The sequence below is a fragment of the Dreissena polymorpha genome, chromosome 4 (assembly GCF_020536995.1).
Source record: "Dreissena polymorpha isolate Duluth1 chromosome 4, UMN_Dpol_1.0, whole genome shotgun sequence".
Taxonomy (NCBI): domain Eukaryota; kingdom Metazoa; phylum Mollusca; class Bivalvia; order Myida; family Dreissenidae; genus Dreissena; species Dreissena polymorpha.
The window spans coordinates 11,299,845-11,318,131 of record NC_068358.1 but is presented as its reverse complement, the minus strand read 5'-3'; the positions used below and the strand labels follow the sequence as shown (position 1 = coordinate 11,318,131).

At 34.6% G+C, this 18,287-nt stretch overlaps 2 protein-coding genes across 2 annotated transcripts in view; one reads left to right on the top strand and one right to left on the bottom strand.

Annotated features, from left to right (window-relative positions):
• LOC127879036 (uncharacterized) overlaps positions 1-18,287 on the bottom strand; it is a 465,202-nt gene that overhangs the window by 422,734 nt on the left and 24,181 nt on the right. The window lies entirely within an intron of this gene.
• Positions 5,139-7,635, top strand: LOC127879040 (neuronal acetylcholine receptor subunit alpha-6-like). The gene is made up of 4 exons (XM_052425632.1): positions 5,139-5,264; positions 5,807-5,929; positions 6,157-6,255; positions 6,635-7,635. The coding sequence occupies exons 3-4, from the start codon at positions 6,178-6,180 to the stop codon at positions 7,448-7,450; spliced, it is 894 nt and encodes a 297-aa protein (XP_052281592.1). The 5' UTR covers positions 5,139-5,264; positions 5,807-5,929; positions 6,157-6,177; the 3' UTR covers positions 7,451-7,635.

Below are 18,287 nucleotides of genomic sequence, written 5' to 3'. Positions count from 1 at the left end.
GATGACTACGACTTCAGGGTGCGACCCACAGACAACCAGTCGGAGCCAATCGGTAGAGTTTTCTTTTCGTTACTTCTTCCTTCATTATAATATTTGAACTTTGTAACATATGGCAAACGATTGCCAACTGAAATTTAGTCGTTTTAGGTTTTGTTTGAGTGCTCTGTTACAATACACTGAACCTGTTGTTATCGTTGATTTATTTATTGATAAATGCTTTTGATCAAGAAAGGCATCGTGTGTTATTCTTAAAATGCTAGAGTACGTTTGTATCATACTTAAACAAACGTTCTTAAAAAAGAAAAAAGTTCGATATGTAAAAAAAATGAATACAATGATAAATAAGATGTCTTCAAGTTTGGAAACAATACTGCGGTCATACAGTAATTAATATGTTGTGGAGGAGATCTTTTCTAACAACACAAAATAAATTTATTTACATACAGCAATACCTTATACTTGTTTCTAATTGCCATAAATAAGATTAATTCAGCCACAAAAACGATGAAAACAACTACATACGTTTTAAACGCTGACGTGGCAAGCTACGTTTTTAAATGGACAACAATGGATACACATTTTTTTATTTAATACGCACACGTTTTATCGTCTTTGCAAAAACTTATATATATATATATATATTTCTTTTAAAAATCATTAAAGCCTATTATGTGTACCGGTAGTCATTTTTTTTCGACGCTGACCCAAGCAAATATCAAGTGTATGATGGTGGTGGCATGGAAACATATTTTATATTTTAAGTGTTTTTTCCAAAGAATCTTTAGGTGCAAATTAATGTACTCCCCTCATTTCTACAGCTCAAATACAGTTATCGAGCAGAACAGTTTAAGTTTCGTCGTGGGTTAAAGCCGTCATGAAATCGTGTGCGGTGATTTGATAAACGATTTGAGTCTTTTTATTGATACGTTGAGTTCTGTTCAGTGCAACTTTATACCTAACTATATCTATTATCAACGAATAAAATACTCTATGCATACAAACTTAGACAATCCATTGATATAAAAGGATTGCACTTTCGTAAAATCTTTACATTATTATAATTGAAATATAAATTGTTTATTTTGTTCAACACATTTTAAATGTGTTTAAGATTTCATCTTATGTTTCCAAGTTAAAATGGAAACAACATAAAAACGATAGGCTGTACATTGAAATTGTTCGAATATTAGTTGTGTCTGCACTTTTCATGTTTGTTGTAAATTGCCCAACGCTCTCTCCGCGTAGTTGGAAGCATTCAATCTCCACGCAGAGTTGTCGTCACATGTTCTCACGAAAATTTCTTCTATCACACGAAAATCTCTTCCGCCACAAGAAAATCTTGCCATATTTGGTATGATTTTTTTGTGTGTGTTTAAGATTGTTTTTATGAAAAGTAGTATAATTTTCTCCTATATTTTGAAAATTGTTCATAAGTTAAGGTTCATAATAAAAATTAATTACCTAAATTAAAAAAAGTAAATTTGGCCAAGGGAATATTATTTGTCCATGTGGCTTGACTATAATCACGTGGTCGGTTATGAAAACAGGGATAAGTTGCAGCTATGCTGGTTCAAGTCAAATCTCTGCGCAGAGGTTGGGAAGTATTAAGAATTGCACTTGTTCAATCGTCTGTATGAACTTTCGTACGCCCCGACGCTTATGTTTTGCCCTCCTCTTTAATTACTCTATGGATCTTTTTTTTATAAAGTATATTACATACAATGTAAATATGTGCATGAGCAAGAACAAAGGTATATCGTACAGCATTAACAATGTCAAACATATTTTACAAGATATGCTATTATTTATAGGTTTTTGCTTTGGTTGTTTGTGATATATGGTGTGTGTTTTTTAATATAAAAATCAAAAACAAGTTGCGTAAAGTGGGGTAAAAACAACTGGACTGGATTATGAAAGTTTAACGTGTGTCCATTTTTGTTGAACAATATGAAGCGTGTCGTTGTTGAGGGTAATTTCTTTTTCATTTCCGATCTTAAGGTTTAAATAATTTATAAAACAATTCAAAGTAGGTGTTTGTTTTTTGTATTTCATACCGAATATTAAATATTTCATTAATATGATACTGTAGTTCATTTCTGGTATTTTGAAGGTATTTACACCAAAACTAATATTTAAGAGAGACAGTTTAACTTTTAATTGTTGTTTCTCTAGAAATGTAGTTAATTGGTTCGATAGAGTTTGAATATGTTTACACTCACAGAAAAGGTGTTCTATTGTTTCAATATGTTCTCTGCATATATCACATACATTTGTGTTGGATAGGTTGCATTAAAAATGTTATCTATTTGTAGCTTAGATTCTATGGACGTAATATATTGAAAATCTCTCAGTGTGCTATCAATATTTGCTTTATAGGGCATGATCAATATGTGTTTTCAATTTAATTCTTGTTCTCGAAAAAGGATTTGCCATTTATTTTGAGTTTTGGAGTTTTCTGTATGGTTGTTAATTTGTAGTGTATAGAGGTCTACAATATTTTTTTCGTTTTGTTATGTCTTTCAAGTATGTTTTCTACGAATGTTGTTTGAGTACATGGTGTGTTATTTGTATTGATGTGAGATTTAATATGCATAGGTATTCTTTTGATTAATGTGTAGAACATCAGGAATTTACTTGAAGGTATTCCGTATATGTATCATAAATTATCAAAAGAATGAGAATTTTTATATGGATCTTGCTCAAACTTTTACTCTTGAACAACCACTATGTTTCAGATGTTCACAAATACACGAATTTATGCTTTGACAACACGACGATATTTCAACACACTATTCTTGCTGACATTTTGATTTTCAATTTTCGAACAGTGTAAATATTCGACGACTGTTCGACATTTTTATCGACTGAGGCTAAATTTAATATCACGATGAGCAAAAGATTGGTGTACTGCGACCTAACCGATAGCAATACTTTTTATCGGAAACATTGCAACACCTCCCAAAATGGTGGATAGAGCGTACGAAAGAATAACAAAGTAAATAAACAACAATTATTTCTTGCCTTAATGATGCCATTTGCATGAGTTTGTGTTTTTGACAGTAAACGTTGATAAGTTTTTAAAGTATCATTGTTCCTTATCCTTTGCAGTGGTGATACAATTTTGCACCTTTTGGACAATAGACGGCGCATTTAAACTCTCAGCAACCCTTTGGGTTATAAAGCTGAGAGTTGAATTATTGCATCAACATTGAACAAATGAAATTCATCATAAAACGATGAGTTGCGTTATATACGTGTCCCTATCACAAAAGTTAGGAAGAAACTCCAAATATTGAATTGTCCATGAAACAGCTTTTCGGAATGCATTTTAATCGTTCACCATGTTACTTTCAAAAAGCTTATCACATATTACAACCATAAAGAGGAGGTATTTTGTGGAAAAAAACGGCTCCCTACCACAAGGTCAAGGTCACACTAAATTTCAAATTTCGCCATAACAGAGCTTAAAATTTCATCTCTCAGCCATAACGTATCGATATTGTGATGGACTGAAAACATAAAACAGCTTTTACTTACTGAAACAAAATAATGAATGCATCATGCTTTTATAAGATAACATAGCACTAATTACAACCTTAATGACAGGGATTTCTTGTGTAAAATCCGCCTCCGAACCTCAAAGGTAAGGGTCATACATAGAGATCAAAGGTCAAATTTTGCTATTCATCAATTTTAAGACTAAGCACCACAAATTGCCACAATGAGGAGCCTGAGTGCCACGTGTATCACCTGTCTCATCGGCAGAAAGGTCAAGCTCATAATTTGAGATAAAGACCGAAATTTAGCCATACAAATATTGTTTTTATAAATAATTTGAGTTTTGGGACTTAAGTGGAAAGTGGGGGCATCCTGGCCATTTGTACACATGTCTTGTCCATTAAAGTCTATCCTATTAATATACTACCAAGTTCGATCTTTCTATTGGACAAATCTTAGCAATTGTTGTCCGTTAACTGAGATGAGTGCTTGTTTATTTATTGGCATCGACGGGTATTTTTGTCGAGGCAAATTATCTCTCATGGTGCGCATTATTTATTTGCAGAAATTGCAGGTAAAAGAAGACGTTAATTTCAAATTTGTGCAATTTTCTATTGTTTTCAGATCTTGTAATGAGGCTCCCTTTCACTTTGCAGAAAATATGCATTTTGAGAGTAAAGAAAGCGGTGGAACTACAATACACAAAAGCTCTGTCAATGGCTTCGTTTATGCTTATAATCTAAATATAGCCATTATTAAAGGGATCTTTTCACGGTTTGGTAAATTGACAAAATTGAAAAAAGTTGTTTCAGATTCGCAAATTTTCGTTTTAGGTGTGATATTTGTGAGGAAACAGTATTACTGAACATTTACCATAGTCCAATATAGCCATTATTATGTATCCTTTCACGATTTGAAAACCTAAAAATTATAAAGGGTTGCAACGCGAAACGATTGAATAATTTGGAGAGTTCTGTTGTTAACGTTTAAATTTAAGAAACTACGAAAATTACTTATAAAATACTGTTAATACCCGGCGGAATAGCCGAGACGGCTAATGCATTTTTACTTCAGACTAACTCCAGGACTCCGGGGGTCACTGGTTCGAGCCCTGTTAACGGCTACTTTTTTTATTTTATTCTTGATTTTTAACTGGAGCTTTTAAGATCCAATGTTTACATTTATCAATATAAAGCATTTAATGACAAACTTCAAAATCTGTGAAAAGGCCACTTTAACGTGATACAGCGGTTAACCGGTATCTGCATAATAGCTAAGACATGCTGCTCCCCTTTTCCACTGTCCCTGTGGCACTTTAGCTTTCTTTTCATCAAGTTTCCCCCAATCACATCCCCTGCTACGTTTTTCATTCAGTTAGCTGTCTGCTTCAGACGCTCATGGTAGTTACAACCTCTGTCCGCTAGACGTCTTTAGAATAATAGTGAGCTCTTACTGACCTGTACGGCACTATCAACCATACAACATCACTCGTTTTTATAATAACTATTAATGCATTATGTTGCTGTTTGTCTTCTCCCGAAAAGTGGCGACCAACAATTTGGTCGCGTTTACGACATAATCATCCTTATTTGATTTGTTTCTTCACAGAAATAACCGTGGATCTTTATCTCCTGGCCATTAATGAGCTGAAAGAATCCACTGAAACGATAAAAACAACGGCATTCCTTGTGCTCCAGTGGAATGACAGTTATCTAAGATGGACTCCGGTCGATCATGCAAATATTGAGTTCGCCTTTTGGCCACAGGTAAACAAAAAATATTTATTGGATAAATCATTCTAAATACATTTATTAAATTTACGAATTAGCGTAATTTAGCGCTTTCATCAGAATTCATAGCTCAACAACACAGATCTTTCAGTCGTGAACTGTATAAGCATATGAGTTGCGTTCTGAGAAAACTGGGCCTAATGCATGCGCGTAAAGTGTCATCCCAGATTAGCCTATGCAGTTTACACAGGCTAATCAGGGACGACACTTTCCGCTTTTATGAAATTTTTCGTTTAAATGAAGTCTCTTCTTAGCAAAAATCCAATTTAGGCAGAAAGTGTCGTCCGTGATTAGCCTGTGCGGACATAAACATAATTTTTTTCTCACAATAAAACCCATTCGGTTGGATTAATTATAAAGCACGTTTTATTTAAGCAAATGATTGGCCTGCCACACATCCTACATGAATTCCTCGTCCGAACTTGCGAAGATTTCTCCGCAAAAAGCACCTTTATGAAAAAACAACATAAAATAAAAGACAATTCACTTGAAATCATTCTTGATAAATCATTGGACAGAATGAGGTATGGAAGCCTGACCTTGCCTTGAAGAATTCCAATCTGGATTACAAGGAGCTCGGTGTGCCGTCCCTCAATGTTTACAACCATTATACCGGGGCGGTCGGTTGGGCTCCTTTTCAAGTAAGTATAAGGTGATAAACTTCCATAGAGTCCATACACTTTGTGTTACTATGCAGGTCATTATTAAATAATATACGTTTGCGCATATGAATTTTGGAAGAGAAATACCTTCACATCTCATACCAATATTTGTTTTACATGTATATGTTTATTTACATTGGAAATACATATGCGAGGTGAACGGTTAACCAATAAACGAACACATGTTTTTTTAATCATAATTAAAGGTTTTTGAATCCACGTGTTCGATGGACATCGTATACTTTCCGTTCGATGATCAGACCTGCTACCTGAAGTTTCAGGCTTGGAGTTACTCGAGATTTGAGGTAATGTGTATTTCTCGGGAGTCTACAACAGTGTTAAATGTGTCTTGTTCTGTGAAAGCTGGTCATAATGCATGTGCGTAAAGTGTCGTCCCAGATTAGCCTGTGCATTCCGCACAGGCTAATCAGGGACGACACTTTTCGCTTAAATGGTATTTTCCGTTTAAAGGAAGTCTCTTTTTACCGAAAATCTAGTTTAAGCGGAAAGTGTCGTCCCTGATTTGCCTGTGCGGACTGCACAGGCTAATCTGGATCGACACTTTACGCACATGCATTATGCCCAGTTTTCTCAGAACAAGACACAAATCATTGATATATCTTGTTTGTGTATCTCAGTGTATACAAACTACTTTGTTAACATGTACAATATCTGTATTTGTAGGTTGCAATGATAGGTGGTTCGAAGGGAATCGAATTGACCCAATACGAACCTAATTCTGGTTGGGATGTTATTGACTCCAGTTGGAAAGTTGAGGAAGACTCCGTTGACAGCATTATAAGCTTTTCCCTGAAACTAAGACGAAAACCACTGCCCTTTATGTTGTCTGTTATCTTTCCAATAATAACGCTAGCAATTTTGAACTTCTGTGTTTTCCTATTGCCGGCTGACAGCGGAGAACGAGCAAGCTACGCCATCACGGTTTTCTTGGCGTTCGCTGTCTTCCTTACCATTGTTTCTTCATCTTTGCCACAAAATTCCGATTCCATAGCACTGATTCAGATCTTCCTTATAATCCAAACTGCTTGCAGCACCTTGACAACCGTCCTTGCGTTGGCCCTTCTGCGATTGAACAGGTTTGATAAAGATGTGGCAATTCCTCGCATTCTGGTTTTCGTCATGCGATGCTTTAAATGCAAATGTTGCTCCAAAGGGTTTGACGAGTCGTCTTCTGGTGACGCCGAATACTCGAACGGGCCCAGGGTTGCGAAGACACAAAGGAGCGTAGCAGAAAGCAGAATATTTGATGGGTCTCCAACTTTTTATGTCGCATACCAAAACGGGTCCGGAATGGTGCAACCGCATAGGGGAACAACAGAAAAAAGAATGTCGGATAATTCTTCTACTGGTGACGTCGAGTACTCTTGGAGAGAAGTCGTAAACTTTCTAGACGTCGTGTTTTTTGTAATGTTCGCATGCATTCTCGTCGCATCTTCACTTGGATGTTTTTTGAAAGCAGCATTGAACGCAAAGCCTTAACAATTTAATATTAAAAACTAGTATGCTTCTTCGGAATAGCGCGCCTTTTATGGGCGAACATGACATTTTGTAAAGTCAGTTAAAATAAACTATAACAGATAATACTGGAAAAAAAGAATTGCAAAACCGATGGGAAAGCAGTTCAAATATCATTATTTTCTTCATTAGAAAGTGTCTATATATGTATCCCCTTCCGCAAGATCGATTTTTTTTATAGTTTTCATTGTGCTTTAAATAATACCAATATTTAAATGTGTGTGTTTACAAATATTCTACGAAGGAGAACATTGTGCACAAAAGTAAGACAACTTTTAAAAATAACGTTTTCCTTTATTAAAATGTAAAGCTATGATTAACATTTAAATTTATATCTAATGCATATAAACAAATGATACTTTTTTTTTTTGGGGGGGGGGGGGGGGGTGTATTACAAATTTCTAATATCTGATTTTCAACATAAAAAATCCCAAATTTCATCTACAATTTCATTGTTTTATTGCATAACCTTTTTGCACATATATTCATGCAAACCTACCCAAACGGTTCATGGGTTATCAAACAATATATAACAAAGAGAAATAATAAAGGTGATTATCAGGAGAAAAACTATTTTTCGCAAGCCATGTTACACGTAAGGATATCTTTGGTATAAGTCTTACCTTATTGTACTTAATATTCTGTAAAGGAAATCACGTATCTTATATGATCATCTAGGTCTATATCAATAATAAACATATACAGTATTTATAACCAAATGATGTATGTATGAATGATGTATGAACTACATATAATTTTGATACAACATTCGGTTGTTTTCAATAAAAACTATGATAGGTCTTAACCTTTTGATCATCGTTTTATTCTTTTAAAATTGTTATGTAACCGATTAATCGCAAATTTATGAATGGGTCGTGCTCTGTGAAAAAGGGGTTTAATGCATGTGCGTAGTCAGGCACGAATCTTTCCCCTTTTATGATATTTTTCGTTTCAAGAAAGTCTTTCTTAACAAAAATCCAGTTAAGCCGGAAATTGTCGTCCCTTATTTGCCTATGCGAACTGTACGGGCTAATCTGGGATGACACTTTACGCACATGCATTAAAACCCCTTTTCACGGATCACGGCTCATGTACCTGTATCTCAATTTGTACAGAAAGCTGGATATATTATATATGTTGAAGTCGTGCATGCAGCTGCTGTCAATGCATAAACGTCTATAGGTTCACTGATTTGCCGTTATATCTTGCGGCAATATAGAGACCATTAATTAACCCATTTATGCATAGAGTCTAGAAAAAAGGCCATGGCAAACAGCGTAGACCCAGATAAGACGCCGCATTATGCGGCGTCTCATCAGGGTCTGCGCTCTTTGCTCAAAGGAATTTCTGTAACACATATTCTAAATATAGAAATAAATATACTAGACATCCCTTATTTTGGAAATATATTGATCCACTTTAGAAGGATGGGAGAGTCCACTAGGCATACATGGGTTAAAATACATAGCGTAAGGACGCGCAATCACAATGGTGCATGTTTACGGCACTACACTAAAGCACGTTAAATTAACTACTAGAAATACATAGTATGTGGTGACAAACTTTTTACAGACTTTTGACATTAATAATACACATCAACAAGTATGAGAATCATGCGCTCCGTAAAGAATACAAATCACAATATACCATGTTTTCCTGTATGAAGACGCATGCGTGCCGTTACAATGACGCTATAAAAAGGTGTGTGTGGTATATGAGATGATGGTCGATTCTTACTGTACAGTTTAGAGGACACATATTGTTTAATCATTTTTGCTTCATAATATCTTATTTTTGTGGTTTTATTCCAAAATTTGATATCCATCCCGGTTTGATTCGAATATTCGAAACAGCATACACGTATTGCGCAACGGGTGTTACAGTAAAAACAAATTTGCGATAAACTAAACAGCGGCGTAGGTCCATACCATGTAAATATACGTTATAGTTACAATATATAAGAATTCTTAATTTCAGAAACATACTCAGACGATAACTTCTCTTCCGCAAGAGATGTTACAGGTAATGATATCTTTGGTATAGGTATTACCTTTTTGTTCTTAATATTCTGTTAATGAACTTAATGACATCACATTAACTTATATGATCATCAAAGTCTAGATCAATCATAAACATATACATTATTTACAACCACATGCTGTATGTATGAATGATGTATGAACTGCATATTATTTTGATAGAAAATTCGGTTGTTTTTAATAAAAACTATGATAGGTCTTTACCTTTTGGATATCGTTTTTTACTTTTAATATTGTTATGTCACCGATTATAAGCAACTTTATATGTGGGCCGTGCTCTATGAAAAAGGGGTTTAATGCATGTGCGTAAAGCGTCGTCCCAGATTAGCCTGTGCATTCTGCACAAGCTAATTAGGCACGACACTTTCCGCTTGTAGGATATTTTTCGTTTGAAGAAAGTATACTCTTAGCAAAAATCCAGTTTAGGCGGAAAGTGTCCCTGATTAGTCCGCACAGGCTAATCTGGGACGACACTTTACGCACATGTTTTAAACACCCTTTTTACGGAGCATGGCTCAATTTGCACATAAAGCTGGTTGTATTATATTTGTTGGAGTCGCGCATACAGCTGCTGTCAATGCATTAACGTCTATAGGTTCACTGATTTGCCGTTATATCTTGCGGCAATATAGAGACCATTTAAACACAGGGCGCAAGGACGCGCAATCACAATGGCACATGTTTACGGCACTACACTAAAGCACGTTAACCCATTAATGCCTAGTGGACTCTCCCATCCTTCAAAATTGGATCAATTTATTCCCAAAATTAGGGATGTCTAGTATATTTATTTCTATATTTAGAATATTTCTTAAAGAAATTCCTTTAAGCAAACAGCGCAGACTCTGATGAGACGCCGCATGCATGCGGCGTCTCATCGGGGTCTACGCAGTTTGCCAAGGACTTTTTCTAGACGCTAGGCATAAATGGGTTAAATTAACTACTAGACATAAAAAGTGTGTGGTGACAAACGTTTCACATGCATTTGACATGTCTGAGTATCATGCGCTCCGAAAAGAATTCAAATCAAAATACACCTTGTTTTCTGATACCTGGTCATTAGCATTTCACATTTACCGTTACATATCTTCCTTATACAAACATAAAACACATTTGGCCAGTTCCAGTAGGAAGCAATGCAGATTTGAATCTATTCATGAAGCTTTACTTCAGTGTTATAACTCTCTAATTAGGTCAAAGAGAAAAACAATATGCGAACAAAAAAACACCAATATTCGCATATATCTATTCACACGTAGAGCAACATGCATCTACATGATCTAAATCAAAGTACTGACAGTACTGGTGTGACGATGCTTTTGAAAAGGATTGATATAAAAGCATCAATTTAAGTTTATCTACATCACCACAATTGTGTATGTGGGTATGAAAATTTTGGGTATAAAAATTATGCCAAAAAGAAATTGGGTACGAACAAAAATTTGGTTACGAAAAAAAATGGGTAGGAAACTAAATTGGGAAGGAAAATAAATTTCGGTACGAAAAATCATTTGGGGGTACGGGGAAGTAGAATCAGCGAATCTGGGAGGCGGGTTACATTCTTGATCAAATATAACAAGAAATATGTATTTTCTGTACCACTTATCTTAAAAAACGTTCTGTTACAGTAAAACATTTGTGGGTTATGACCTTACGTTTCAGCAGATATATTCAAAACTTGACATGCTCTTTAATTACACCATGCTCTTTAATTTGACAAGTATATCATACCAAACTTTATATTTCGTTGTTTCCTTTCCTAAGTTAATGATACTTGTGTACGGATGTGATTTCACATGCCCATGTGTATGAACATATAATTTTTTCTCTTTTGATTATTGTTTTTTCTCTAATTCAATAAGCTTAGGCATGTCTGTTCGTTAAGTGCGACAATACTTTTATAATAATTCCCGAAAGTAGGTATGAGCTCATAGTCGTAAGAGCACTTGAATACGTGAGTTCGCCCATGAACAAATGGTAAGGTTAACTCAATCTCCGCCAAATAACCTAATATGTGTTTAAAACAGCAAACACTATCCAACAAACGAATAAATTATCAAACTTAGTATGTGCACTGATGTGGCTCTGTAATTTCTGTTTGAAAAGTTTATTAAATATGCATAATGAGAGAGCACGCATAAAAGCGTGTTTCATAGATATCGTCCGGCTATTATATTGATTTTATACCACATTCGCTATAACGTTTACAAATGGCAGGTTCGAAATAATTCGTTTTCATTACACTCGTGATCGCGTTAAACGTTTATTATACACGTTTTCATTCGCACTGTATTAAAAAATTCACGACACATGTCAAATACAATACAGCAAATGCATAGTTGTTTAATTGATCGATAACCGTATAATGGATTGAATATAACCGATTTAAAAGTAATGTTTTCAAATTATTATTAAATCTTTTTCCCAGAATATGCTGTCCTATTTATAGCTGAGCTTCCTTTACCTTTATCAATGATAATCAGCGGGGTATGCCGATTATAAAAAAAACGAGCTATCTCAATCGGACTGGCTCGGTCTTTTACACAGGTCGCCATTGTGAAGAATTTTTTCATGGTATGATAACTTAGACGAGCTGCTTCGCAGCATCGTCAATTAACACCGCATGAAATCATGAAAATGATAAATGGCACATGTTTACGAGTCTTCCCGATTCAATAAATGTGATAAATCGTAGCGAATCGCGGGCTTGTTTTCGTAGTGGAATAGGGCCATTACCCAATCTCTTGCACGACGGTCACATTACATTCACCTCTGTGTTGGGCTCAAAACGGACTATTGTTATGAAAGCGTCTCATTCATGTCATGATCATTCCAAGCGTTAAGGTTACAGTATACTAAACAATCTCTTGCACGACGGTTACATTGCATTAACTGCATTAAAGAAAACCATCTCATACCATGATATCTTATATCAGTCTTAATTAATTATTATAAAATTGATAAGTTTTTTTATGTTAAGAAACCAACATACATAAATACGTCGAAACAATGCCTAACGTCACTCAATAAAAATATGTACAATTGTTTACATTTGTGAAGTGCATGGAATGATTACATCTGTGTAAATGGGCAATACAATAGTTCCAAAGAGTTGCATGAAAACTCACAAGTTTTTGCACGGTTTATCATACATTTAAAAGTCATATTTCTTAATTAAATGCATGCGATCTTAAATATCCAAACAACTATACATTGTATGCGTTTGTTCGGTTTTAGCTATTTGGTAGACAAAATGGCGTGCTGAGCCTTATGCAGAGTTGTATGTGAGAGCAAGGAACGACAACTCTGCGTGGAGATTGGGCCATTACCGTCCTCCTTGCAATCGCGATCTTCATGACGATAGTAAGCGCTATGCTACACAGAACCTCGAAACTCATCCCGATCATCTCTTTCAAACTTAAGTTGAATGTTGTGATATCAATAGGTATCGTGATCGTATCACGATACCTATTGATATGCTTTTGAGTTGACAAAAACACTTTCAAGTTAAAAATAAATATGTTGGTTTTACAGTTGCTTATATATAATTTGGCAAGCGCATTGCCGTCCCTCCAAGTAGGGTACTATAGTATAATTTGGCAAGCGCATTGCCTTCCCTCCAAGTAGGGTACTATAGTATTCTACCCACTCCCTATTAATACCAGTCAAAGTGTGGTATAAGCCACAAAGTGCCCTGTCAATGGTTAACCCATTTATGCCCAGTGGACTCTCCCATCCTTCTAAATTGGATCAATTTATTTCCAAAATTAGGGATGTCTAGTATATTTATTTCTATATAAAGAATATTTCTTACAGAAATTCCTTTACACAAACAGAGCAAAAACCCTGATGAGACGCCGCATCATGCGGCGTCTCATCTGGGTCTACGCTGTTTGCCAAGGCCTTTTTTCTAGACGCTAGGCATTAATGGGTTAAGGTAACAAAGTAAAATCATTATTCTTCATATGCTCTCCAATATTGTTGACCTGTAACTGACATGAAAACCGTATACGTTATGACAGGCCTTTCCATCAGACACATTTTGTGACATGTCGAATCGTGTGATAAGACTTGCTTTCTTTTGTATTTTCCATGTCAACATTATTGCTTCTACTTCACGTGGTCTTTCAATTAAACAAGAGCACACATCTTATATAATACTCAAAATTTGCTTTGGACCACTTTTTATAGTACATAATTTAATACATAAAAATAACATAATAAACACACATTCTAATATCAAAACCTGCAAAATAACAATTTGAATTAAATAAAATTAAATTGAAGATAATGTGAAAACAAAAAGTGATCCTTAGCAAATTTTGAGTAGTATATTTAAAAAACCTTTAACCCAACACTTTTATACATAATTTGTATTATCAGATAGTATTAATCTAATAGCGATTTCACATTGAACGTTGGCTATAGACGATACATACTAGTAGTTAGTTTTTACTATATTTTAAACAAAGGAGTTTAAAAACAGCATCAGGCTACTATAACTTCAACTTAAACCTATTTATTAAGCTTGATTGCAACAAAAGCACCTGTCTTATTGTGAGGCGTTTGAGTCCGTATACTGAGAAAAATCAGTGGTGCATTTGGAGATCATCGTAGGTGTCTTTGAGGAAGATATGAACGCTACAATATTAGAATTCAAACTCACGACATCACGGTTGCAGGGCAGACATCATTTTCACTGTCAACTATCCTTGATATGTTATATAAACAATATGTAGTACACAAGCGTTTGCTCTTTATTTAGTTATGTGTTTTAGTTACAGTTGCTCATTCAAAATGTGATCATTACACATTTAAATGACAGTATTTCTTTACTATTTATTTACAGTGCTCTCTACACAACGCATACCACTGAATGTTATCTCGATATAACATTTATCAATGCGTTTGATTTATAGAAGTGTATAGAAACACACATTTCACTTTTCAACGTACTTCATCCAACATATTTTGTGTGCAACTGCACGTTTTATGATCCTCATTTAAACAATTATAATGTTAAGTCAGTTTTTAACATCATTTCTTCTTAATATTTTTGTTATGCACATATATGTCTTGCCTAGTGCATTCGTTTTGTGTCTCACTGTTTCGTTATGGTTTCTTGCCATAAATAAATGACCGCATTGTATACCAGTTTTTTTTCGTCTGATGGTGCAGTTGAAGGTTAACTTTATGGGTATTTTCTTAAAACTGATGCAAGGTGTTGCGCAGTTTTAACCCATTTATGCCTAGCGTCCTGAAAAAAGTCCTTCGCAAACAGCGTAGACCCAGATGAGACGCCGCACAATACAGCGTCTCATCAGGGTCTAAACTGTTTGCTTAAACGAAATTCTGTAAGAAATATTCTAAATATAGAAACACATATACTAGACATCCCTAATTTTTTAAATAAATTGATCCAATTTAGAAGTAGGGGACAGTCCACTAGGCATAAATGGGTTAATAATAAGGCTATTGTTAAATCGTGGGAACACCTACTGCTTAGAATAGGTGTGTTCGCAGGTGAGCGCCTTAGAGCACCTAGCCCTCTTGTTGTTTACATGTATTTGATATTTTGTTTTAGATGGTAAAGTAAACGTCAGATTAGAATATGCTGGGTCTTTTGTTAATTTTTATTGAAAGGTTTAATCGACCTTTACATATGTGATTAAGGAACACATCTACGCTTAGTGTATTTCTAGTGTGGGCGAAGACAAACATTAGCTGCATTCTTTGCTCAGGTGATTCGTGTGATTCATGATTCATAAACGATTCATGTTCCGACGATGACAGACGTGGGTTCGACCCTCGTTCACTTCCTGGTCATTATATAAGTTCACATGTCAAGAACATAACTCTAATATGCAGATAAAGACGATTTGAGGTAAATTATGACCTTTTTTAATCATCAAAATATTGGTTAAGTTTTTGTGTGAAAGGTATGCCTTATGTCCGAACGGAATTAACCCATTTATGCATAGCGTCCTGAAAAAAGGCCTTGGCAAAGAGCATAATACGGCGTCTCATCAGGGTCTACACTTTTTACTTAAACGAAATTATGTAAGAAATATTCTAAAAATAGAAATAAATATACCAGAAATCACTAATTTTGGAAATAACTTGATCCAATTTAGAAGGATGGGGCATTCCATTAATCATAAATGGGTTAATCTGTTTTGCGCGATAAACTGCAATTATAAACACGTATGAACAATCTATGTCGGGGCATAGCTTGCTAGCAGCCAATGATAATACTTAACCCATTTATGCCTCGTGGACTCTCTCATCCTTCTAAATTGGATCAAGTTATTTTCAAAATTAGTGATGTCTAGTATATTTATTTCTATTTTTAGAATATTTCTTACAGAATCTAGTTTAAGCAAACGGTGTAGACCCTGATGAGACGCCGCATTATGCGGCGTCTCATCTGGGTCTACGCTACTTGCCAAAGCCTTTTTTCAGGAGGTTAGGCATAAATGGGTTAATCCTCAATATCAAGTAACCAAATGAAATGGAAGCCACAATGAGAATATGGTTAATTGAAATCCACAGAAAACGCTGGAGATTGCAAGAAAAAAGCATGTTTAGGCTTATACATGTGTGGAGTTTTTGCACCGGATTCGTTCATTAATGAAAAGTTTAACTGTTTCTATATTGATGTAGATATGTTTTAGAACATTTATTGCTAAATGTCATGTTAAGAATAATTTTAATTCAATACTAAGAAACAGTTTTATTATTTTTTGTTGATCTGATGCGAAATATACATGTTGATGCAAAATTGTAAATTTGTTTGATATATTTCTATTGTGAAAAGTGTTTGTACATGTTGATGCAAAATAGTTTATTTGTTTGATATAATACCATTGTGAAAAGCGTTTGAAACTTTAAGTGTCTTTCAATAGTTAACCCACTTATGCCTAGCTTCCTGAAAAACGGCCTTGGCAATCAGCGTTGACCCACATGAGACGCCGCATGATGCGGCGTCTCATCAGGGTCTACACTGTTTGCTTAAACTAAATTCTGTAAGAAATATTCTTACAACTATTGCTAACAACAAACATCACTGTTCGATCAATTGAAACCCCTTCCAAAAAGTAAGAAACAACATTAATACTTCATAAAACATTTTCATTTCACGAATTAAAAGTAATAATCAGAATTTGTGTGTTACATTAACTACTGACTACTGGTATTTAAGTAAAACGAAAGTTTTTAGTATTTCATAAAATATCAGTACTATTTACGATACTGACAACCTTAAAGCAGAGCAACTGTTCGCCGAACTTCCATCATTTTTAAGTCAACTCTAACAGTTAAGAGATATTATTGTATAATATAATGTTTAAAGCTTGTCTGAATAAAGATGCATTATGTAAAACGTTAAGCGGTCTCCGTCTTCCCTAGAGTTTGTTGCTGGACTCAAACTCAAACTACAATTGAGCGCATAGATGAGCAATTGTATATTCCATGTAAGGTAGCTTACAGTATGTTGACTATTCTTTAAGTCGTACAATAAAGAACACTCTGATCCAGATTGACCTTTTTTTTATATTTTGATATCAGATGTCTAAAATAACTTAAAATTATAATGTTTTGTGTAAAAGTGACAATAAAAACATTTGATCTGGTAATGAATAATTAAATTTCTCGATTTGAAGTCAAACTTTCTTGACAGTTCCCTTTTATGGAGATTTGAAAACCTGTCAGTAAAAGTACTTCTATTTTTTTATAAATATTTATATGAAAAGCGTTAGTTACTTTGTTTAAACGAAAGTAATCAAGGCTAGTTTGTACCAAAGAATCAACAAATTAACGAAATGACAATACATTTCACAGTTTTACAAGAAAAGTCATTGCTTCCAGGACTAGTCCCGTATAATTACGACCAACCCATTAATTGTAATGGACTAGTCCTGAAAACCTGGTCATGTCCCTTCATATGAACTGGTAAACTTTTGAATTGTTTGACTCGCAAATATATTACAATTATCAATTTCAATGTAATTTTGATCATCATCGCCACAATCATAATGAACATTATATAATCTGTATCAGCATGTAGGCGTTGATTTAACAACAATCGCAGCATGAGTTGTCTCTTCGTACCATCGCATAAAATTAGAACAAAAAGCAATCGATATTATGACTTTTTCCAACAAAAGATCATAAAATCCGTATTGTGTGACGTCACACACCTACAGTTTTGCTTAAAATCACCGCACGAAACCACACGACACTGCTACTATCGACAAGGATTATGATGACAAAAATGATCATCATATCATATTCCGAACATGTAGAAAAAAAGATGCGATAGTCAACTGCTTTTAAGTATAAGGCATACTGACTCATTTTAATGTATTCAACAATTAGCGTTAAAAATGGAAGATTATTCAGGTACATGGTCTAAAGAATAAATAAAACAAAACTTTTTCAGCGTGCATTGCTTTCACGTAAATATTATATCACTATCATCTAAAGCATTTGACGGAGAAATCACCGTTTCATTATCACAGACTTCAGGGTAACGATGAAGATGCAATATTTACACTCGGTTGTGCGGGTTGTTCTTTATAAATCCTGGTGTATTCTAGTTTTCCGAAATGAATAGTGTTTGTTTTTCTATATGAACATGGTAGTTGAATAATAACTCAAAAACATAAGACTTTATCGCATTTTTTATTTAAAATAGTAACCGAATCAATTATGCACATGCGCGTTTTTGATGGACTTTGCTAATTAACCCATTTATGCTTAGC

Excerpts from the sequence above, each read along its gene's own strand:
- LOC127879040 (XM_052425632.1), top strand. The coding sequence starts at position 6,178 with ATGGACATCGTATACTTTCCGTTCGATGATCAGACCTGCTACCTGAAG. Across the intron at positions 6,256-6,634 it reads GGAGTTACTCGAGATTTGAG|GTTGCAATGATAGGTGGTTC; the intron begins GTAATGTGTATT and ends CTGTATTTGTAG.